This window comes from Hemitrygon akajei, chromosome 25 (genome assembly GCF_048418815.1).
Source record: "Hemitrygon akajei chromosome 25, sHemAka1.3, whole genome shotgun sequence".
NCBI lineage: Eukaryota > Metazoa > Chordata > Chondrichthyes > Myliobatiformes > Dasyatidae > Hemitrygon > Hemitrygon akajei.
In genome coordinates this window covers 27,203,810-27,226,822 of record NC_133148.1, presented here as the reverse complement: position 1 = coordinate 27,226,822, position 23,013 = coordinate 27,203,810, and the positions used below count along the sequence as shown (strand labels likewise).

General features: G+C 49.5%; 1 protein-coding gene across 1 annotated transcript in view; it reads right to left on the bottom strand.

Annotated features, from left to right (window-relative positions):
- Positions 1-1,408: 1,408 nt before the first annotated feature.
- Positions 1,409-23,013, bottom strand: part of supt16h (SPT16 homolog, facilitates chromatin remodeling subunit) — a 38,085-nt gene continuing 16,480 nt past the window's right edge. The window contains exons 11-26 of the mRNA XM_073029221.1: positions 22,676-22,741; positions 22,465-22,560; positions 21,996-22,111; positions 21,261-21,414; positions 20,704-20,831; positions 20,069-20,204; positions 15,769-15,895; positions 12,857-12,975; positions 11,707-11,832; positions 11,428-11,540; positions 10,392-10,467; positions 7,961-8,130; positions 6,798-6,927; positions 6,503-6,632; positions 6,184-6,255; positions 1,409-2,436 (exon numbers count right to left, since the gene is read on the bottom strand). Coding sequence (XP_072885322.1) covers positions 2,339-2,436; positions 6,184-6,255; positions 6,503-6,632; positions 6,798-6,927; positions 7,961-8,130; positions 10,392-10,467; positions 11,428-11,540; positions 11,707-11,832; positions 12,857-12,975; positions 15,769-15,895; positions 20,069-20,204; positions 20,704-20,831; positions 21,261-21,414; positions 21,996-22,111; positions 22,465-22,560; positions 22,676-22,741 — 1,857 coding nt within the window. The 3' untranslated portion in view covers positions 1,409-2,338. The remainder of the gene's footprint in view (positions 2,437-6,183; positions 6,256-6,502; positions 6,633-6,797; positions 6,928-7,960; positions 8,131-10,391; positions 10,468-11,427; positions 11,541-11,706; positions 11,833-12,856; positions 12,976-15,768; positions 15,896-20,068; positions 20,205-20,703; positions 20,832-21,260; positions 21,415-21,995; positions 22,112-22,464; positions 22,561-22,675; positions 22,742-23,013) is intronic.

Here is a 23,013-nt window from a genome sequence, read left to right as displayed (position 1 = left end):
CTTGTCCCTGGTCGGCTCTCGTACAAGCTGTTCCAAGAATGCATCCCGTAGGCACTCTACAAACTCCCTATCCTGTGGTCCAGCACCAACCTGATTCTCCCAGTTCACCTGCATGTTGAAATCCCCCATAACTACTGCAACATTACCTTTGCCACATGCCAATGTTAACTCCCTATTCAACTTGCACCCAATATCCATGCTACTGTTTGGTGGCCTGTAGACAACACCCATTTGGGTCCTTTTGCCCTTACTGTTCCTTAGTTCTATCCACACAGACTCTACTTCTCCTGACCCTATGTCCCCCCTTGCAAAGGACTGAATCTCATTCCTCACCAACAGGGCCACCCCACCCCCTCTACCCACATTTCTGTCCCTACGATAGCACATATACCCTTGTACATTCATTTCCCAGGTCTGATCTCCCTGCAGCCATGTCTCCGTTATCCCAACAACATCATAGTTACCCATTCGAACCTGAGCTTCAAGCTCATCCGCCTTATTCCTGACACTTTGTGCATTCAGATATAGAATTTTTAGCCCATTTCTCCTCTCTCTGTTTGAATCGCTGCCTATTGTGCTTAACTCAGCTCCCCGAACTCCCATCGGGCTATACACCCCTAGAATTTTGTTGTCCTTCCTACATTTACTTATTCTTTCAACACATTTAACTCCATGTTCCGTCAGACCATCCCTCTGTACACGAGTCCTCCTTATCACTTGTTCCGCCCCACCTTCCTCTACTACACACTTAATATTCCGGAACAAATACTGAGCTGAACTCTATTCAATTTTGCGTTTTTCACTCTTATCCATAGCATTTGAGCGAATTATTTTTCTGTGCGTGGGTGGAGGGAATTTGATGTTATTCTTTGAATGGGTTGCAGAGTTTTGTTTAGTGGCCCTCTGTGGGGAGACGAATCTCAGGGTTGTATGCCTTAAACATACTTTCAAAATAAATGGACTTTGAATCTTAGAACTGTCTAATGCCAGAGGGCATACAGTTAAGATGAGAAGTTTAAAGGAGATGCATAGGGCAAGTTATTTAGAGATGATGGTGGAGGTAGCTACAATGGAGGGATGTGGACACTTTCATCAGAAGGGATTTTGCTGATGTGGCATTGTGTTTGGCACATATCATGTTTGTGCGGTGTATCGCTGTCCTATAGATATTCCCGCCAGCCCAGCCCACTTGACACACATCCACGGCCCTCGACTCCCGTCCTTCCTGGCTCGTCCACAGTGTCTGGGAGATCTGTTGTCCCATTAGACTCTGTGCAAGTGTCGTTGCTGGATGTTCACTGATGGTAGGGTGGGGAAGGGGCAGGGCGAAGAGACCAAAGCTTGTAACCCAGTAAGTGAGACTGACCAGGGTCTGCGGGAGGGGAGAGAAAGACAGGAGACACTGCTGTCTGTTTTATATAAATTGTACTTTAATGAGAAAAAAACTCACAACAATCAAAATGAAAAATAACAAAAAATAGGGGAAGGAGCCGCGATTCAGAAGAAACTGTCTCCTCTGACAGAACCTAGACGCCACTCCCAGGTGCATCTCACCTGGCAGCATGCAGACACCGTCTCGCCTGGCCTGGCGGGACCCGGACGCCAGGTCACAAAGACAAGAGCTGGACGGTGCTGCCCCCCCACAACCAGACGCCACTGACCTCTCCCATGTAGGCGCGAACGAACCAACTTGCCGGGAGGGTGGGGGTTTGGGGGTGTTAGAGCAAGATGCTGCCCTTCCGGCTCAGACAGGGTCAGGTGTCTGGTCCAGGTAATACTGGAGTGGCTGGTTCCATGAGGATACCTCACCCAGACAGGACTCTCTGCAGATACACTCCTGTTCCAGATGGCAGACGCCCTCACCGCACCAGCCAGCCAACTGAGTTCTCCCACCCCAACCACTGAGGTGGGAGAGAGGGTGCTGGGGACACAGGCAGCACACACACAACCCCCTCCACAGGGCCACACACCCGGGGGACAAAGACACCAAGCGCACGCGCACGCACACAGTCACAAGCGGAAATGAGAGACAGCACGCACACGGTGTGCACACAGATCAGGGTCAGCGTGCACACACACATACACACAGGTCAGGAAGGACAGTGCCCAAGCACCCCCCACCCCACACACCGAGGGGGAGAGCTACTCTTTCCAATGGGGGGGGGGGGGGGGGGAGGAGGGGTGAGAGTGGGAGGCTCTGTAGAGGGGGAGGGGAGGGGAGAGAGACCTCTCCCAACACATTTCTAGAAATTGTCACATTTGAAATTGGTCCATGGCATATTAACAGAGAATAGGTAGGTGGACAGGGAGGGGGTTGGGGAGAGGGTGGGGGAACAGATCACTTCCGCCTCCGTTTCCTGTTTCCCATGGTGGTAGTGGAACCCTTCCGCTTCCGGCTGCGGGTATCATCTTCTTCGTCGTGGAATTCCCGGTCCGCTGAGGTGGGGGAAAGAGAAGAGTGGGGAGGTTATACACGAGGCACAACTCTAACCCCCACCAACACCATCCAGCTAAAGACCATCCATTCTACTTTACAGGGAGGGTTGACGGGGCTTTCGAACGGCTGCAGTAGGGGGTCACCAGGACACTACCTGGATTAGAGGGCATGAGCTACAAGGGGAGGTTGGACTGCTTTCTCTAGAGGGGCAGAGAGACCTGATTGAGGTTTAGAAGATTGAGGTGGACAGACAGATGGCCCGCATTGTTATTCCCCTACCACACAGTTACAGAGAAGTGCAGCACCGATACAGGGCCTTTGGCCACAGTGGCCAATCAGCCAGTCCCAATTTCCTGCATTAGGCCCATATTCCACTCCATGTACCTATCAAAGTGCTTCTGAAATGACCCTACCTCTGCCAGCTCATTCCACACACTCACCAGGAAAAGTTGCCCCTTGGGTCCCTTTTAAATCTCTCCCCTCTCACCCAAAACCTGTATCCACTCATTTTGGACTCCCCTACCCCGAAGTAAAACACGGTCACCGTCCACCTTATCTGCAGCTCCAGTCATTTTAAACATCTCCAAGGCCCTCACTGTCCTGCGTTGCATGGGATAAAGACCTCTCCTTATAACTCAGTCCTTCTAGTCCTGGCAACACTGAACACAGAACACAGGAATACTTTGGCCCAAAAATGCTGTGCTGAGTTAATTAGCAATTTAATAACCAAAGTAGTCCGTTCAGCCTTTACAATGCTCATTCCCCTTCATTTCTTGCACAATCATGTTGCCTGAGCCTCTTGAATGCCATCTGTGTAAACAAATCTTCCTGGAATCTCTCGGCCTTCACGTCCTCATAAATCTTTTCTGCGCTCATTCCAGAGCGCTGAAATGCCTGATACAAGAGAGCAGACGAGAGGATTAAGGAGACGTAGAAGGCTCCTGGAATGTACTGCCGGGGGTGGTGGTGGAGGCGGATATGACAGAGGCTACTAAGACAGGCACGTGGATGTTCAGAGAAAGATGGTGTGCAGATAGAAGGGATTTAGCTTAATTCTGCATCACACTGGGCACAGACATTGTAGGGTGAAACACTTTCGTTCTGTGTCTTTCTACACCCCGACTATTCAAATGTCTGTCTAAATGTCCCTTAAACGTGATGACTATGCCTGATTCCAAAATGTCCTCCATCAGCAAATTCCAAGTATCACCTACCCCTCACCTTAACCTACATCCTACTGTGAGAGAAAGATTCTCAAACTTGTACCCCTCCTTCGCTCCACTGAAAGCAGTCCCAGCCTGCGTAGTCTCTCCCGTCAGTAAAGTCCTCCAGCCCGGACAGGAAACAAACAAATCCTCTTCGTCACAGGCAACAATGATGAAACTGTTCAGTGAGAACTTTCTCCCAGATCAGGTTGGGTTCGGCCAAGGTCCCTCAGCTCCTTGCCTTGTTAGGGTCTCGTTCCAAACATGGATAGAAGCAAGTGAGAACAGAGTATCTGCCTTCGACATCAAGCCAGCCTTGGATGGAGTCAAGGAGACCAGGCTGCACTGAGTCACAGTCAAACACCACGGAAACAGGCCAGTCGGCCCAACCAGACTAACCCTATTTGTCTGTGTTCGGCCCATATCCCTCAAAACTTTTCCTATCCATGTACAATACCGTGCAAAAGGTTTAGCCACAAAGTCTTAGGGTGCCTAAGACTTTTGCACAACTGTAGTAATTTTATGTATCACACTGTACTGCAGCTGCAAAAAAACCCAACAAATTTCACGACATATGTGAGTGTTGATAAGCCTGATTCTGATATGGGTCTCTATTGTGGACTGAGAGTGGGAAGGGGGCAGGTAGAGGGGGATCATGGTTGGGAAAAGGGGAAGGGAGAGGGGAGGGAGCGGGAAACACCAGAGAGACATTGTGTAATGATCAATAAACCAATTGTTTGCAATCAAATGACCTTGCCTGGTGTCTCAGGGCTGGGTGTGTCTGAACTGACACCAGCCCCAGACCATCCTTCTCTGCCACCCCTCCCGTGGCACTCCACCCTCACCATTCCCAAAACCCATCAGATTTACAAACTCACTCTCTGCTCCATGCTGCCAAATACAGTTCTGTGCAAAAGTACTGGGCATTCTGGCTATATACATGTGCCTAAGACTTTTGTGCAGTGCTGTACCTGTCCAGGTGCCTTTTACAGGTTGCTGATGTCACTACCTGAACCACTTTGACTCACTCCATATACGGACCCCTCCTCCGGGTGAAAAAGCAGCCCTTCAGGTTCCTCTTAAATCTCCCTTTCATCTTTGTCCTTCTATTTTTTCCAGTTTAGTAACCTTTTCTATAGCCTTCACCACCACCCGGTGATGCCTCTTTCAGGGAACCACATACCTGCACCCTTAAGTCACTCAGTTCTACGATACTCCCCCTCCAGAAGTCCTACCCTAATTTGCTGTCCCAAAATTAATCACCTCACACTTAACAAAATTAAACTCCATTCACCTGTGATATCACAAGATGCTAATTCCAGGGTCACTGTAATAAATCTCCTCTAGACCCTCTCCAATGCCAGCACATTCTTTTATAGACAATAGACAATAGGTGCAGAAGTAGACCATTTGGCCCTTCGAGCCTGCACCGCCATTTTGAGATCATGGCTGATCAATTCCTATCAATACCCGGTTCCTGCCTTGTCCCCATATCCCTTGATTCTCCTATCCATAAGATACCTATCTAGCTCCTTCTTGAAAGCATCCAGAGAATTGGCCTCCACTACCTTCCGAGGCAGTGCATTCCAGACCCCCACAACTCTCTGGGAGAAGAAGTTTTTCCTTAACTCTGTCCTAAATGACCTACCCCTTATTCTCAAACCATGCCCTCTGGTACTGGACTCTCCCAGCATCTGGAACATATTTCCTGTCTCTATCTTGTCCAATCCCTTAATAATCTTATATGTTTCAATCAGATCCCCTCTCAATCTCCTTAATTCCAGCGTGTACAAGCCCAGTCTCTCTAACCTCTCTGCGTAAGACAGTCCAGACATCCCAGGAATTAACCTCGTGAATCTACGCTGCACTTCCTCTACAGCCAGGATGTCCTTCCTTAACCCTGGAGACCAAAACTGTAAATCCAGCACCAACCTGATTCTCCCAGTTCACCTGCATGTTGAAATCCCCCATAACTACTGCGACATTACCTTTGCCACATGCCAATGTTAACTCCCTATTCAACTTGCACCCAATATCCATGCTACTGTTTGGTGGCCTGTAGACAACACCCATTTGGGTCCTTTTGCCCTTACTGTTCCTCAGTTCTATCCACACAGACTCTACTTCTCCTGACCCTATGTCCCCCCTTGCAAAGGACTGAATCTCATTCTTTTGTAGATAAGGGGTCTAAAACTGCTCACAGTACTCCGAATGTGTTCTGATCGGTAAAGCCTCGCCATTACAGGTCACAGACTGATGATCAGGAAAAAACTTTTATCCTCTTTGCCTCCTGTCACCAAGACTACCTTGGATCCAGTTGCCCCTGGCTCTCTTGTGCCTCAGCTTCCTGTGTGGGGCCTGTTGATGCCCTCAGTATAACGTGCACCCACAGCACTTTGGCAAAGCAGAGAGGGCTGGGACATGTTTAGTGAACAGGGAGGATTGCTGCAGGGGGCAGTGTGACACCTGCACTCACCTGTGGCTAACAGGGAGCTGTTACTGTCCGGGGAGGGAAGAAGCCTTAGCCGAGTCGTTACTCACCTCGTCGAGCTTCCTCTTCTAACTCATCCCAGTCTTTGCCGCTCTCCTCGCTGCCCAGAGACTCCTCACTCACTGCGAGAACAAGATGAGACGTTACACCAGGGAGACAGACTGCTCTCCCTCATCATCACCCTTACACTCTGCACCATCCTCTCCTCTGCTCAGAAACGTTACACCAGGGAGACAGACTGCCCTCCCCACCCACCCACTCCCCTACACCAGAGATTTCACGTGCACCGAGAGAGGGAAGGAAAACATTACATCAAGGAGACAGCCGGCCCTCCCTCCTCACCACTCCTGCTCAGATGGACACACTCACCAGACTCCTCGGTCTCCGAGGAGTAATCCTCATCGCTGTCCTCATCTTCCGCCTCGTCGTCGTCTTCCGAGGGGTTAAAGGTTTCGTCCTCGAGCTCTGACTCCGAGTCCTGACTCTCGGCCTCACTGCCCTGTGGAGTGAGAGACAACAGTTAACGCACTGGCGGGGAAAGTGAAAAGGGAGTGAATGGCGTGGGGGGGGGTGGGGGCACAAACAGCACAGGACTGGGGTGAGGAGAAAGAGGGAGACCAGGTTAGGGGTGCAGGGGCCATTAGAGAACTTGCTCCCTCCTTACCTCTCCCTCTGGCTCCAAGAACGACCAGCCCCCCTGCTCGAAGAAGCCCTCTGGATCATCCACGATTGTCTTCATGATCTTGGTCCAGTTGAGGGACTGGACGCCCTCAGTGTACTTCAGGTCACATGAGCTGTCGTCGGAAGAAGAGCAATTCAGTGCGGCGAGGGCAGGTCTACCTCCCCACTCCCCTCCCGTCACAGACTCCCCGGGTTAGTGGCAAAGTGAAACTCCCTCCACACTGCCCGTCTGCCTCAGGTGGCAGGAGGCGGCATCCTGGCTGAGGCCCCATCTCATCAGGTGTCGCTGTGGCTCACGTCTCTGCAGCGACTGGGTTCACCTCTGCTCAGCTGGGTGCTGCTCCCATGCAACTTGGGCCGTCTCTCACGAACGCCCACGGTTATTCATGGATGCAGGTAGGAGGTACCTGTATCGGTTACTGCTCCACACCCATTTCCTAGCTCATGTTCACCATCCTGACATGCAACAGGGGGAGATGCCAGCGGAAGACATTTTACGAGGGTGTCCGCCTCACGCACATGGTGGACTTGGGACGGAGGCTGCTGCACAGGGCAGTGTCCCGCAATAAGTTCACAAATCTCCTGGCTGTTGATCGCTTCTACAGACCGCGTACCACATGAACATGGAGTGTGTGAGGCTGCAGACACCGTTCAGACATCTGCAGGGGCTGCTCCTTGCCTTCTGGTCCCACCCTCTTCATATCTGATCACTCAGTAAAGGGAGGAGGATGCCCTAGTACACTTGCTCCTGGGACTGGCAAAGGCAACTATCCGTGGATCCTGGAGTGGGCATCATAGGATTTTGCCTGCATTGACGACTTAACAGTCTGTGTGCCTCGGTAACCGTGAAGAAAAGACACACACAGTGTCCATGGGTACCACAGGGGATAAATGTTATTCTTGACAATGACAGGAACATTTTAATTTAGTTTGTCATTGAGTCTGTGTTTGTGGTATTATTATATAATTGCAAATCGGCAATAAACATAGTTTTTGCCAGTCACGGAGTGAAGTTCTCATCACACACTCCCAGGATAAGACACAGAGTGAAGCTCCCTCCACACCGTCCCAGGGTCAGAATGTGAAGATCCCCCTGCACTGTCCCACCACACACAGTCCCAGTCGAGAGCCACTGACACCACGTACTTCAGCCATTCCTTAATGGGGTCGAGAGAGGCGACGGGGATGGCGTTGATCATAGTGACCTTCTTGCTGTAATCCTTGTAGACGATCACCATGTCAAAGTTCTTCAGGTGGAACTGCACCCTCTCAAAATGAACCAGCTCCACCTCATCCAATGTCACCACGAACGGAGGCTGCAACGACAGCAGGAGATACGTCAGAACTGCCGGCTACTGCAGGCCTACAGGCCCTTCGGCCCAAACAGTCCATGCCGAACATGATGCCTACCAAGCTAGTCCCAACTTCCTATGTTCAACCCATGCCCCCACCACGTACCCATCCAAGTGCTTCCTGAATGATTCTGTAGTATCTGCCTTAACCGCTTCCTCTGACACTTCACTCCACCCACCCTTCACCCTCTGTGGAATAAAAGTTGCCTCTCGTCCTTATTAAAACTTTCCTCTCACTCTAAACCTGCCTGGTAGTTTTGGACTCCCTTAGCCTGGGGAAAAGACCGTCACTGTCCACCTGACCTACGCCTCTTGTCATATTTAACACTTCTAAAGGCCGCCCCTCGTTCTCCTACATTCCAAGGAATAAAGACCAAGGCTGGCCAACCTTTCACTATAATATGGCCCTTTAGTCATGGCTTTTAAGAGAGATTTTTAGAGCAAATAACTTAATCTGACTTCAAGTTCAAATATGAACTATGAATTAAATCTAATATGCAGCTCTGAACAATGAGTTCCTATGATTTGTGAAGCAGGTCAATTGGACAGACAATGGTGACTTAAATTCATTACTTGTGTGTCATTATGTGTCTGTAATATAGGCGTGAACTGGGAGGTGTGATGGTCGGGAGATCCAAGCATTTGAAACTGTTACATGTAATTCAAAGGAAGCATTGTAAATACAGAATTATCCTTTGAACATTAGCCTGAATTGTCCTTTGGTCTTCAGCATATAAAATATCATGTAATGTTGTGCTAGGCAGACCTCTTGTTCTGAAAGGGTCTCTCTCTCGTGACTCCAAGGACTGTCAGCTTATTTGTGATTATTTTGTTGAATAAAGACTGCTTTGTATCTACCAGTACTTCCCTCTGGTACCTTTCACTGTAACACAGGCCCTCTAGTTCTGGCGAAGTCCTCATAAACCTTCTCTGCACTCTTTCCAGTTGAGCCACGTCTTTCCTAAGATAGGCAGACCACAAGTATACACAGCACTTCAACGGCCTCACCAATGACATTTACGACTCCAGCTCTACTGAAAATGAGTGACAACTTACTGGCGGTTTTCAAAGTGAGAAATACAACTAAATACTTTATTAATAACGTGTTTTCTGTAAAACAAAAATCACCTCAAACAAAGGCAAGGCCGAATCGAGGGCAGAACCATGCATGCGGGAGCAAGGTGGAGGCATGTCCGAGATGGAATTGGAGTACAAAGTGGAGAGAAGTTGAAGCAGAGGAGTTTCGGAGTCTACCCACCAAAACCGAGAGTGAGCTTTGATTGATCTAAGCGCCAGACCGATTTGGAAAGGTCAGGTACAGGACAAAACGTGGCAGCAGGGTCCAGGCCCAGAACGCATCAATGTGACGGGGCGCAGGTCCTAGTGCAAGGAATGACCCAATGTTTGCACGATTTAAAAAGCCAGTAAGGTGGGGTGTCAGGACCAGAGACAAGGGTTGTGCTGTTCTGTGACGTTTACTCTGCTCTTCAGTGCACTGAGGCTGAGGCTGTGGGCCTGCTCTGGGTTGTGCCTATGGAATCACTTCTGTTCTAAATGCTATTCGCTTACTTTTATTGTTTGCATGATTTCTGTTTTTTCCTTTCTGCACATTGGGTGTGGGTCTTTTTTTTTAAAAAATGAGTTCTTTTGGGTTTCTGATTTTGTGGCTGACTGTAAAGTGATGGATCTCAAGGTTGCATAATGTATACATATTTCAACCTTGAACTACAATAGTTGTATTCCCCAGTGGAGATATGAACTGTGCACAATGCTCCCAGTGTGGGACTGACCCCAGATAGGGAGATATGAACTGTGCACAATGCTCCCAGTGTGGGTCTGACCCCAGATAGGGAGATATGAACTGTGCACAATGCTCCCAGTGTGGGTCTGACCCCAGATAGGGAGATATGAACTGTGCACAATGCTCCCAGTGTGGGTCTGACCCCAGATAGGGAGATATGAACTGTGCACAATGCTCCCAGTGTGGGTCTGACCCCAGATAGGGAGATATGAACTGTGCACAATGCTCCCAGTGTGGGTCTGACCCCAGATAGGGAGATATGAACTGTGCACAATGCTCCCAGTGTGGGTCTGACCCCAGATAGGGAGATATGAACTGTGCACAATGCTCCCAGTGTGGGACTGACCTACGATAGGGAGGGACCACGCCAAATCTAACACTCGTGAAACACTGAGGTGCCAGCGAGACAGAGTGACGCACTCACCCATTCCGTTACGTTGACCAGGGAACTACTGGTGGGCTGCAGCATACACGTACTCCTGTAGGGGGCTCCGTTAAACCTGGGGGGAAGAAAAGGAGAGCGCTGTCAGAGACTGTGGTGGATGAGAGAGGGGAAGAGACACCGGGGCAGGGTAACAGACTGAGGGACAGTGAGAAAAAGAGAAGAATAATGGGGATATGAGGGGTGGCAGAAGGAGGGATGGGATGAGAGGAGGTTTGGGTGGGGAATAGATGAGTTGGGGGTGGGATGAGGGGATGTTTGAGTGCAGTAGATGATGTGGGGGATGGGATGAGAGGGGAGGGATGGGATGAGAGGGGAGGGATGGGATGAGAGGGGAGGGATGGGGTGAGAGGGGAGGGATGGGGTGAGAGGGGAGGGATGGGGTGAGAGGGGAGGGATGGGGTGAGAGGGGAGGGATGGGGTGAGGGGAGGTTTGGGTGGGGAATAGATGAGTTGGGGGTGGGATGAGGGGATGTTTGAGTGCAGTAGATGATGTGGGGGGTGGCAGGAGGGATGGGGTGAGGGGAGGTTTCGGTGGAATAGATGAGGTGGGGGTGGGATGAGGGGATGTTTGAGTGCAGTAGATGATGTGGGGGATGGGATGAGAGGGGAGGGATGGGGAGAGGGGAGGTTTGGGTGGGGAATAGATGAGTTGGGGGTGGGATGAGGGGATGTTTGAGTGCAGTAGATGATGTGGGGGATGGGATGGGGGAGGGATGGGGTGAGGGGAGGTTTGGGTGGGGAATAGATGAGTTGGGGGTGGGATGAGGGGATGTTTGAGTGCAGTAGATGATGTGGGGGGTGGCAGGAGGGATGGGGTGAGGGGAGGTTTGGGTGGAATAGATGAGGTGGGGGTGGGAGGATGGCAGCACAGGACCAGAAGTGGCAACAGACTCCAGCTGTAGGGTGGATGACGGATGGAGGGTTGGGAGGGACGGCTGGGGAACTGTGGACTGACCACAGGTAGCTTGGGGGGGGGGTTAGGCGGTGGTATGCAGGGGAAGGACTGCAGACTGACCCTAGGTCGCGGAAGGGGACCTCAAACTCCAGTTCCTCTTTGGTCAGTGCCTCCACCTTCTCGATGAAGTTTTTGAAGGCCGTCTTCAGCTTGTGCCTCATCTCCCGCTCCAGCTGTGGGCAGAGGTGGGAGAAGTCAGTCCTAGGATCTCCCCTGACCAACAACTCAACCCCCAGGTATGCTCCCCACCACCTCCTCACCTCAGACATTGTCAACTTCACCCCCTCCCTTCTCAGGACACCGTGCCCTCACCCGTCAGCCACCCTCACCCCCTGGTACCTGCTCAGCGTAAAGGTCATCGCGGTCGTGCATGTGTTGGTGTTTGCCCAGGTCTGTGGTGATCTCTCCAACCTCTGTGTAGAACTGCACATCGGTGTGCCGTCTCTTCCCGAACATGATGGCGTTCTGCAGGAGGGAGAGGATTACTTCCTGCCGGCCCCGATCCATCACTGACTCAGTCCCAAACCCCAGAAGCGACTCAGAGACAGAGAGTGCTGGGTTAATCCTCTCCAGACTGAACACATTCCAACCTGGAGTGAACCCCACCAGTCAGAGTTCTGGCAAACCCAGGTCAAGCCTACACACGGCATCCTGGGGAGTGAGGGAGGGTTAATTACCAGAGCCAGAAGGGGTCAGGTCAATCCCCACGAGTCCCAACCAGGTTAAACACGTACAAGGCGTTCTGGGCCAGAGACCCAGTCACCGTCTGGTATGGAGAGGATCGGAACAAGCGGCAGCGGGTTGTAAACCTAGCCAGCTCCATCTTGGACACTAGCCTCCTCACCAGAGGACTTCCTCAAAAAAAAGGTAGCATCGATCAGTAAGGACCTTCACCACCCAGGACACACCCTCTTCTCATTACTACCAGAGAGGATGTACAGGAGCCTGAAGGCACACACTCAACGTTTTAGGAACAACTTCTTCCATGATTTTTGAACGAACAATGAACACTACCTCAGAATTCTTGCTCACTTTTCGCACTCTATTTATAATTCAACGTATTATGCATTGCGCTGTCCTGTTGTCACAAAACAACACGTTTCATGACGTACTGTACTCCGGTGATGGTAAACCCGATTCAATCCCCACAGGTCTGAACCAGACCCAAACCCAGATTATAATGGTGACACTCTGGGAAAGGTGGAAGGGTTAGGGTCAATCCCACACCAGTCCAAACCCCGTGCATAGTGATCTGGGCCAGAGACAGAGGGGACGAGGTCATCCTTGCCCCAGCCCCCCACATCAAACCCATACACAGTGTTCTGCAGAGGATCGAGGGTTAATCCCCACAGACTAACAGAGAGAGAGGAGATAAGACTCTGAACCTGTCCTGTGGCGTTCTGGGCCAGAGGAAGAAAGGGTGAGGCTCTCTCTGGCCCAAATCCCAGGCAACGTCTCCCCCCTCCCCAGATCCAAGCACGGGACCTACCTTGAGGTGGAAGTGCAGCACAATGATCATCTCGCCGTCACAGGGCTGGAAGATGGAGTGCTTGATGTTGTTGTACAGGATGTCCACCTTGTCACCACGCACAGAAGTAAAGCGAAACCCTGGGGGGAAGAGGAGAGCAGGTCAAGGTTACAGAGAGTTTACTGGGGTAGAAAGTGTGCTCACTTGACACGGATTGACAAAGCACAGAAATATGCCCTTTGGCTCAAGTCCTTTGTTGTTTTGAACAAGCGGCCACCCATTTTAATTCCACTTCCATTCCATTCCAGTATGGCCTCCTCCACTGTCGAATAAGGCCACACAGGTTGGAGGAACAACACCTTATATTCCGTTTGGGTAGCCTCCAGCTTGTTGGCATGAATATCGGTTTCTCAAACTTCTGATAATGTCCCATGCCCCCCCCACTACTTCCCATCCCCCTTTCCCTCTCTCACCTTATCTCCTTGCCCGTCCATCGCCTCCCTCGGGTGCTCCTCCCCATTTTCTTTCTTCCAAGGCCTGTTGTCTCTTTCACCAATCAGCTTCCCAGCTCTTCACTTCATCCTTCCCCATCCAGGTTTCAGCTATCACCTGGTGCTTATCTCTCCTCCCCTCACTCCTCAGCCTTCCCCCCCCCCAGTCGTGCCGAAGGGTCTTGGCCCCAAAACGTCGACTGTACTCTTCTCCATAGATGCTGCCTGGCCTGCTGAGTTCCCCAGCATTGTGTGCGTGTTGCTCGGATTTCCAGCATCTGCAGATTTTCTCGTTTGTGATTTGCCCAGCCAGCTAGTCCCATCTGCCCACTGTCCTCTAAACCTCCCCTTCCAACAACTTGCTTCTGACGGCTGCTCGCACAGAAAAATACTGGCGAAACTCAGCAAGTCAGACAGCATCTATGGAGAGAAGTAGAAGGTCTTTTTTGGGGCCAAGAACCTTCAAGACGGTTTTTAAACGCCGCTCAACGTGCCCGCCTCAACCATTTCCAGCAGCTCATTCCAAATGCATACCACCTCTCTGTGAAGACGTTGCAGTACAACGTTTTACAGGTCATTCAGCCCCAAGATGTTTGATGCCCAGTTTATTCTAAACATCCTCCTGCTTTATTTCATCCACAACACCTCAATTCCCTTCAGATTCACATGTTTCTCTAAAAGTCTTTATACTCCACTGAACTACTGCAGCTGCTTCTACAACTCCTGATAACCCTGGGCACCTACCACTCGCTGCATAAAAAACCTGTCCCTCACATCACCTTTAAGCTCCCCCACACCCTCTACCTTTAACATGTCCTTTGCTGTGAGATAGTTGAACCTTGAGGAAAGATTCTGACTATCTGACCGATCTATGCTTCTCATATTGTTCATTTGAGAACTCTCACCTCCGGACCAGCACGTGAATGTAATTGCGAAGAAAGTACGGCAGTGCTCCTGCTTCCACGGAGCCTGCGGAGAATTGGTACGTCATCGATAACTCTGACAAACTCCTACTGCTGTGTAGTGGAGAGTGTATTGACTGGCTGCCTCACGGTCTGGTGTGGAAACACCAAAGCACGTGAATGGAGAAATCTTACAAAAGGTAATGAATTCAGCCCAGTACATCATGGGTAAAGCCCTCCTAACCACCGAGTACATATGTATGAAACACTGTCACAGGAAAGCAGCATCCAAAGTTCCCCCCACCACCCAGGCCGGGCTCTTTTCTCACTGCTGTCATCAGGAAGGTACAGGAGCCTCAGGACTTGCACCACCAGGTTCAAGAACAGTTACTACCCCTCAACCATCAGGCTCTTGAACAAAAGGACACTCACTTGCCCCATCATTGAGATGTTCCCACAACTGATGAACTCACTTTAAGGATTCTTTATTTTATGTTCTTGATATTTACAGTCGCAGAGTTTGTTGTCTTCTGCACTGTGGTTGATCTTTCATTGATCCTGTTATAGTTACTATTCTATAGATTTACTGAGTATGTCCACACAGGAAAATGAATCTCAGGGTTGTATATGGTGACATACATACATATATATATATACACACACACACATATATATATATACACACACACACACACACACACATATATATATACACATACACACACACACACATACATACACACGCACACAGATAATAAAATTTACTTTGACCTGAAGCCTGTGCCTCCTATTTTAACACCCCCCCCCCCAGGAAAAGGACTAAATGCTTTTATCCTGTCTGTGCTCCTCTCAATTGTACACCACCCACCCCCTCAATATTCCAGAGAATAAAGACCTAGTCTGTGTAATCTCTCTTTGTAATGCACAACCCCACCAAGTCCAGACATCATCCCGGTAAATCTTTTCTGCACTCTTTCTAGTTTCGTATCTTCCCTACAACAGGGTGACCAAAACTGAACACAATACTCCAATGCAGCCTCACAACTTCCAAATTCCTGTACTCAGTGCCGACTGATGAGGGTTAACATGCCACAGACTCTGTGACATCCTCTGATGAAATCCCTCTACTCAGTTCTAAAAGGGATACCCCTCCATTCTGAGGCTGTGTCCTCGGATCCTAGACCTCCCCCCCCCCCCCACTGATGGAAACATCAACTGCACGTCCACTATCCAGGACTGAGACCCTCCCCCCTCCATCTTCCTGAACTCCCATCGAATACAGGCCCAAAGACAAACCTTCCTCATCCTTTAACCTTTCAGTCCCGGGATCATCCTCAGGTCCCCTCTCCATATGCTCCTTCCTCATACACTGCAGCTGGGGTCCAACCAAAACCTTGTACGTCCTTTCTCTCGCGTTCTGGAACCCGGGAAATGAATGCAACTGTTGCACTTGCTGGGCCGGGGCATCTCTCTGTGCATGCCTGCCTGCACAAGTGTGCAGCACAAACACAGGCCAGGGACTGCGCCACCGAACACTTACCATTGACGTGAGCCTCCAGAGATCCCTGCATCCTCTTCTGGGCGATGTTGGGCCTGATGTACAGGTCCTTGAGCTTGGGGTTGCTGCGGTTCAGGTTGATGACCAGTGAGTCTTGTTTCACGATACCCTGGGGAGGGCAGGAAGGGAAGCAGTCAGATCCCTCTCACTCCATCCCAATAATCCCTCAACAGCAACTCTCACCTAATCTCCATGGTCAACCCTCTCTCACAGCTGCTGCCCATAATATTTTTAAGAATCCCTAAACCCTAGAAAATGCAAAATAAAATCTGGAGATGAAGCAAACACTCAGCAGGTGGGCCAGTGCCCGTGGGAAGATGATCCCACTGGTGGAGGGAGAGGAGAATGGAGAGCAGGTCGCTGATGGAAGAGGGTGAAAATCCAGGAAACACTGCCAGCTGCTGGCCAGAAGTCAGAACCGCACTGACAAGTAAACACAGGGGATACAATCACTCCCCTGCACCTTGCTGGCACCCTCAGTCCCTCAACATTTCCTTGTCCCCACCTCAGGTCCCGTCCTCCCGTCCCGGTGAACCCCACCCCAGTGTTCAGTGATGTCACCCTGTAACTGCGACCCACTGTCCGGGACACTTCTATGGGTGGGAACAAAGAATGCCACAGCACGGGAACAGACTATTCGGCCCTTTGTACCCATGCTGAACACGATTCCCACTGGCCTAATCCCACCTGCTCCACATCTCTGTACAATAGGCAGTGCAGGAAGGGCGTGGAGGCTTTCAAGGCGCTGAAATGGTTCACTGGGATGCTGCCTGGACTAGAGAGCCGTGCTATAAGTAGGTGTCAGAATAACTTGGGTTGTTTCCTTTAGAAAAGTGGGAGACCTGATAGAGGTTTGAAAGTTTGAAAGGCACAGATCGACCGACGGTATCTTTTTAGCAGGGTGGGAATATGTAACACTAAAAGACATGCAGTTAAGGTGAAGAGGGGAAATTCAGAGATTTAATTATGATTTTTTTTTTTATTTGGTTGGAGGTGTTGTGGATCCTGTGGAGGGCTGACAGAGGTTACAGCGGTAGATAGGATGCAAAACTGGGCTGAGAAGTGGTAGATGGAGTTCAACCCAGGTAAGTGTGAGGTGGTTCATTTTGGTAGGTCAATTATGATGGCAGTATAGTATTAATGGTAAGACTCCTGGTCAGACCCCACTTGGAGTACTGCCCTCAGTTCTGGTCACCTCACTACAGGAAGGATGTGGAAACTATAGAAAGGGTGCAGAGGAGATTTACAAGGATGTTGCCTGAATTGGGGAGCATGCTTTATGAGAATAGGTTGAGTGAACTTGGCCTTTTCTCCTTGGAGCAGCAGAGGATAAGCGATGACCTGACAGAAGTGTATAACACGAGAGGGTGCAATTTTAAGGTGCTTCAAAGTAGGTACAGAGGAGATGTCAGGGGTAAGATTTTTTAAAAATAAACGCAGTGGTGAATACCTGGAATTGGCTGCCGGCGACGGGAATGATAGGGTCTTTTTAGAGACTCCTGGATAAGTACATGGAGCTTAGAAAAATTGAGGGCTATGGGTAACACTAGGTAATTTCTAAAGTACATGTTCAGCACAGCATTGTGGGCTGAAGGGCCTGTATTGTGCTGTAGGTTTTCTATGTTTCTAAGTAGATACCTGGGATGTGTTACCAGCGGTATAGCTTCCCTGCTGTTAAATGACTATTGAACAGTTCCTTATTACAGTAAGATGGATTTTTTAAACTGATCTACTTCTGTATTAGGCTTGCCTGTTTGTACTACACCTTCATAACTGTAACTCTTTACTCTGCACTCTTTATTTTATCTTCTACCACCCTGTCGTACCTGTTTTGTAACTTCAAGACGTTAAACTAATTCAAAGGAAGTCACGCAAGTCTGAAACACGGGTCTAACTTAGGAGTTTAAGCTGCGCCATTCACATGGTAGTGTGTAACATATGAATTCACCTATTCATACATTCAGCTGTAAGTTATTGAACCTTTTGCAATTACTTGGTTTTATGCATTAATTACTCATAAAATGTGCTCTGATCTTCATCTAAGTCACAATAATAGTCAAATGCAACCTGCCTAAACTAATCACACACATATAATTGTACTACTTCTTAATACTGAGTACACCATTCAAACAATCACAGACTAGGTTCAAAAAGTATGTCAGCCTCCGGGATAATGCTTTCTACCAAAGCTATTTGGAGTCAGGTGTTCCAAACAATGAGATGAGATTGGAGGTGAGGGTTGCAGGGGTGCCCTGCCCTGTAATTTAAAAAAAAACACACACACACACACAAAGTCAGGTTACTAACAGAACCTGCTCTTCTCAAGAAAGATCTGTTTATGTGCACCTTGCACCAATCAATCAAAGCAACTCTCAGGGAAGAATTGTCAAGCTGCCTGAAGACAGAAAAGATTACAAAAGCATTTCTAAAGACCGAGAGTTCATCAGTCCACTGTAAGAGAAACGGTCTACAAATGGAGGACTGTTGCTACTCTCCTTGGAGTGGGCATACCGCAAAGATTACACCAAGATCACAATGCTGAAGGAGGTGAAGAAATCAAGGGCAACAGCAAAAGACCTGCAGAAATCTCTAGAGCTTGCCGAAGTCTCTGTTCAGAAAAACACTGAACAAGAATGGTGTTCATGGATGAACACCATGGAGGAAACCACTGTTCTCCAAAAGAAACTGCACATCAAGCTTGAAACAAACCACCTGGATGTTCTACATGCTTCTGGCAACGGTCTGTGGACAGACAAGACAAAAGTTGAACTTTTTGGCTGAAATGCACACTGCTTTGGAGGAAAAAGGGCACTGTACATCAACCACAAAACTTCATCCCAACTATGAAACATGGTGTAAGGAGCATCATGGGTTGGGGCTGCTTTGCTGCCTCAGGGACTGGGCAGCTTGCAATCGTTGAGGGAACAATGAATTCAAAGATGTATCAAGATATCTTACAGGAGAAGTTGGATGATGCAACAAGATAATGATCTGAAACACAAGAGTACAGGTACAAAGGTAGAGCGTTCCTATGAAACCTTTCTCAAGTCAAAATGGCGTAAAGCGAAGAACCATAATTTATATGGGAAAAATTATTGTAAAAGCAAAAATCCTCTTTGTAATGCGAAAACAGGTTACTAATGTAGGTCTTTTGTAAAAGCGAAGTGGTGTAAAGTGAACATTCAGAAAGCAGGGGATACCTGTAAATCAACAGAATGATTTAAAAATAAGAAAATTCGTGTTTTGGAATGGCCAAGTCAAGAACCCAGATCTGAACCCAACTGAGATGCTGTTGCATGCCTTGAAGAGGGCTGTTCATGCAAGGTATCCCAGAAATACTGATGAAATGAAACGGTTTTGAACAGAGGTATGGTCTAAAGTTCCTCCTTGCCATTGTGAGTGTCTGATCAGCAGCTACAGGATATGCTTAGTGGAGGTTATTGCTGCAAAAGGAGGTTCTACCAGTTATTAAATACAAGGATTCACATACTTTTTCCAGCCTGGACTGTGAATAATTAAACAATGTGTTCAATAAAGACATGAAAAGTATAATTGTTTGTGTGTTATTAGCTTAGGCAGCTTACATTTATCCATTATTGTAACTTAGACAAAGACCAGACAAAATTTTATGAGTAATTAATGTAGAAAACCAGGTAATTGCAAAGGGTTCTCAACATTTTCGTGCAACTATATAACCTGCAATAAATTATTTAACCAAGAATGCTTTATCAAACAATACATATATACGCGATTACTCGAACATTACAGAAATATTAAATACACAACAATCATGAAAATCTTTATGCATGGCGTGCTAAACACAGCCTGTTCACTGTACCTTGGTACAAGTGACAGTAACCCTAACTCAATTGAGTGCAGAGGCTCCAAAGTCCAAGCCTACATTCCCTTCGTGAGAGGTGGAAACAGGCAAGGCTGGCCAACAGGGCTCTGGTGAAGCTCTATAGGACAATCCCCTGTACAGAAATGAAGAAATATTCATCCAACCATGCCTTCGACTTTGGACAATGGAGACGGGAGGTCATCGATGCTCTCTGCTCCACCAGGAGCTAAAGGCCCAAGAAGAATTTCCTGGAGAAGGCAGATACCACAGAGCTGTTTAACAGCCTGTTAGATTGGTACGTGGATGAGCAAAGAACGGAGATGAAACCACGTGCAGACAGACTGGTCAGTACAGACACGGAGGACTGAAGTCTGTAACAGGGCTGCACAGGTCCACTTTCCACTGATAACCATGCACTGTGTGGGGCCGGGAGCCGCTCACCTCTTTCTCCTTCTCCTCAGCCTCGCGTGTTTTGTACCGTTTCTGCACCTCCTTGATGATGCGGAAGGCGTTCTGCAGGTTAGTGGCAGGCACCGCTTGCTCACCCGGCGTCTTCAGATTGGAGGCGCGGTAGGTGCTAAGAGGGGAGAGGGGAGGCAGAAACAAGAAGCAAGCAATGAGGATCATAGCTGACAGAAAACACTTCCGTACAGTGAAGTCCCTGACCGCAGTTCTGTCATTCCATCCCTGGGAGCACCACACACAGTTCTTATCTTCATATCCCCTGGGTCAGACCCATTCCGTGAGCACTGTGCACAGTTCCCATCTCAATATCCCGGCATCAGACCCACACACGGAGCATCGTGCAGTTCCCACTGCCTTATCCCCTGGGTCAGACCCACAATGGGAGCACCGTGCACAGCTCCCGTCTGCATATCCCCTAGGTCAGATCCACAACAGGAGTACCCCCATGCACCGTTCCTGTCTCCATATCCCCGGGTCAGACCCAAATTGGAGCACAGTGCACAGTTTCTGATCTGCATCCCTGGGTCAGATCCACATTATGCACAACCCAAGTTTCCTCCTCCCCCTGTGGGGCACACCTCACTCTCCCCTTCCCTTCGCCCAGCACTTACATCTCCTTGACGAAGGTGGCCTCTGGATTGGGGAAGAGGTTGCCCTCATTGCGTCCCAGTGCACTGCCAGGGCAGTAGAAGTTAATTCTCAGGTAAGTGTAATCGCCTTCCACTGAAGTACTGATGTTCTGGGTGGAGGGGGAGGGAGGGGAAAGAGGAAAAAGTGGTAATTAGAGAAAGATTCAGATCAGGAAAAACCTCTCTCCCAACTTGCACATTTCCCATCCGCAGACAGACATGGCAGCTCTACAGAGATCCCTCTGCACTTCGACACTCCCCACCAGTCAAGGATTGTGACCTACCCTTATGAACTCAGAGAAATCCAATTGCCACAGCTCTGTACCCCTCCCCCAATCAGAGCTTGAAGTGAACTCCCGAGTGCCCACAGACCTATGCCCAGCTCTCCGGAGCCTCACTCTACCCCCACACCAGGACGGAGGGGTTGCCATAGCTCATCCCTGATCTTGCAGCTGATGTCAAGGCCCAGGAACCTTGGGAGGACAGCCCCAGTGGCAATGACTCGGGGCGAGCAGGGGAGAGAGGTGGAGCGGACTCACCTTGATGGTGGCGATGTGGAAGGGGGTGGCCACGCCGAAGACGGGCAGGATGACCGTCTCATACTTCTTGTCGATGTAGATCTTCATGTCGCGGATGTCTGCCTCCTTCGGCATCTGGGAGGGGTTCTTGTACGAGTCCCGGGACTTCCGTGCTCTGCCGGGGAAGGAAACAACCTTGGATCAGCTGCTGAGGGTGAGATTGCTTGGCCCTTCTGTCCTGGCCTGTTGTATAGTCATACAGCCCTTTGGTCCAACTGACCCATGCTGGCCACCAGCTCGATATGCCCACATTCCTCTAAACATGTACCTGTCCAAGAGTCTTTTAGATGTTGGTAAAATGCCTGCCCCAGCCACTTCCTATGGCAGCTCATTTCATACAAGGACCAACCACCCTTTGAGTGAAAAAGTTGCCCCTTAGGTTCCTACCAAATCTCTCTCCTTCACCTTAAACTGCCATTCACACACCTCCTATTCCTCCAAATTAAACTCTATTTGCTAATCCTTGGTCAATTACCCAGCTGATCAACGTCCCTCTGTAACTCCTGATAACTACCTTCACAGTCACTGCCACCAGCTATCGCAGTTGTCTGCAGATTTACTAACCCTAACTTGTACTTGCTAGGCCAAGTCAATGACACAGGGTAACAGGAGGTGGTTGGTGTCTTGGCCTTTCATTCTGCGGCCTGACACACAGGGATGGGAGAGGAGTTGGGAAGAGAGGGGAGGGTCTCTTACTTCTGTGCCTGCTGTTCACCCTTGTTTTCTGTCAGCCTCCTCTTGGCTTCCTCGTTGAGCTGGTGAGCAAGTTCCCGCTGGTGGGTCCGTCGTTTCTCCTCTGAAGTCATTTCGTTCTGTCCGTGCGTGTGGGGTAATGGGGGGAAGAGGGTAGGGGAGGGAGAGAGGAGAGAGCAGGGCAGCAGGGAGAGGGAGGGGAAGATAATAGAGTGTGGAATGGGTGAGAGATGAAGAGGTTAATGGAACAAGGTTTAAAGTAGAAATACCCAACACCCCACTCTTGCAGGATTCCCTTAACACTGCATCCACCCCCCTTGGTACACACAGCAGCCGATATGGAAGAGAAGAAACACTTCCGAGAGTGAATGGTGCATCCATGTCCCAAGTGAGCAGGCAGCTCTGTCCTGGATGAGGATTGTTGGAGTCCCTCCCTCTCAGTTTCACAGGAGAGAGAATGTGACAGACTCACCCTGGTCCTCTCGGTCAGCAGATTGGCTTTCCCTCCACGGCCCAGTAAATCCTCGGCCTCATCTTTCACTTCGTCATCTTCCTCCTCGTCTTCGTTCTGGAACAGAGTCAAACAAGGAACTAATAATAACAATAAGGCAAGCCTGCCGCGCACCTTCGCTACCACCCCATCTACTTGTTGTTTCCCCGATCGCGCACTCAGGCTGCCTCACCTTGAGAAAGATGCCGATGTTTTTGATCTTCTTCTTGACGCTGGTGATGACAGACGCGGCTCCGTCCTGCAGAGGGGGCAGAGAGTTAGAGAGTTACCAGCTGCTCTTGCCCTCATCAAGTGAAACTAGAGAGCTACACTGAGAAAAACGTAAAGGAAAAGGGTCCTATGAAAACAACAGGGAAGAGGTCTCTCCGTGTCCGTGTCTCGAGGAGACAGACAGGTGATTCAGAATGTGTGAGTATGTTAGAACGGGATAGGGTGGGGACAGGGAACATGTGAGTGTTTTGGAATGGGGTGGTGACAGAGAATGTGACTGTGTGTGTCAGAGAAAGTCAG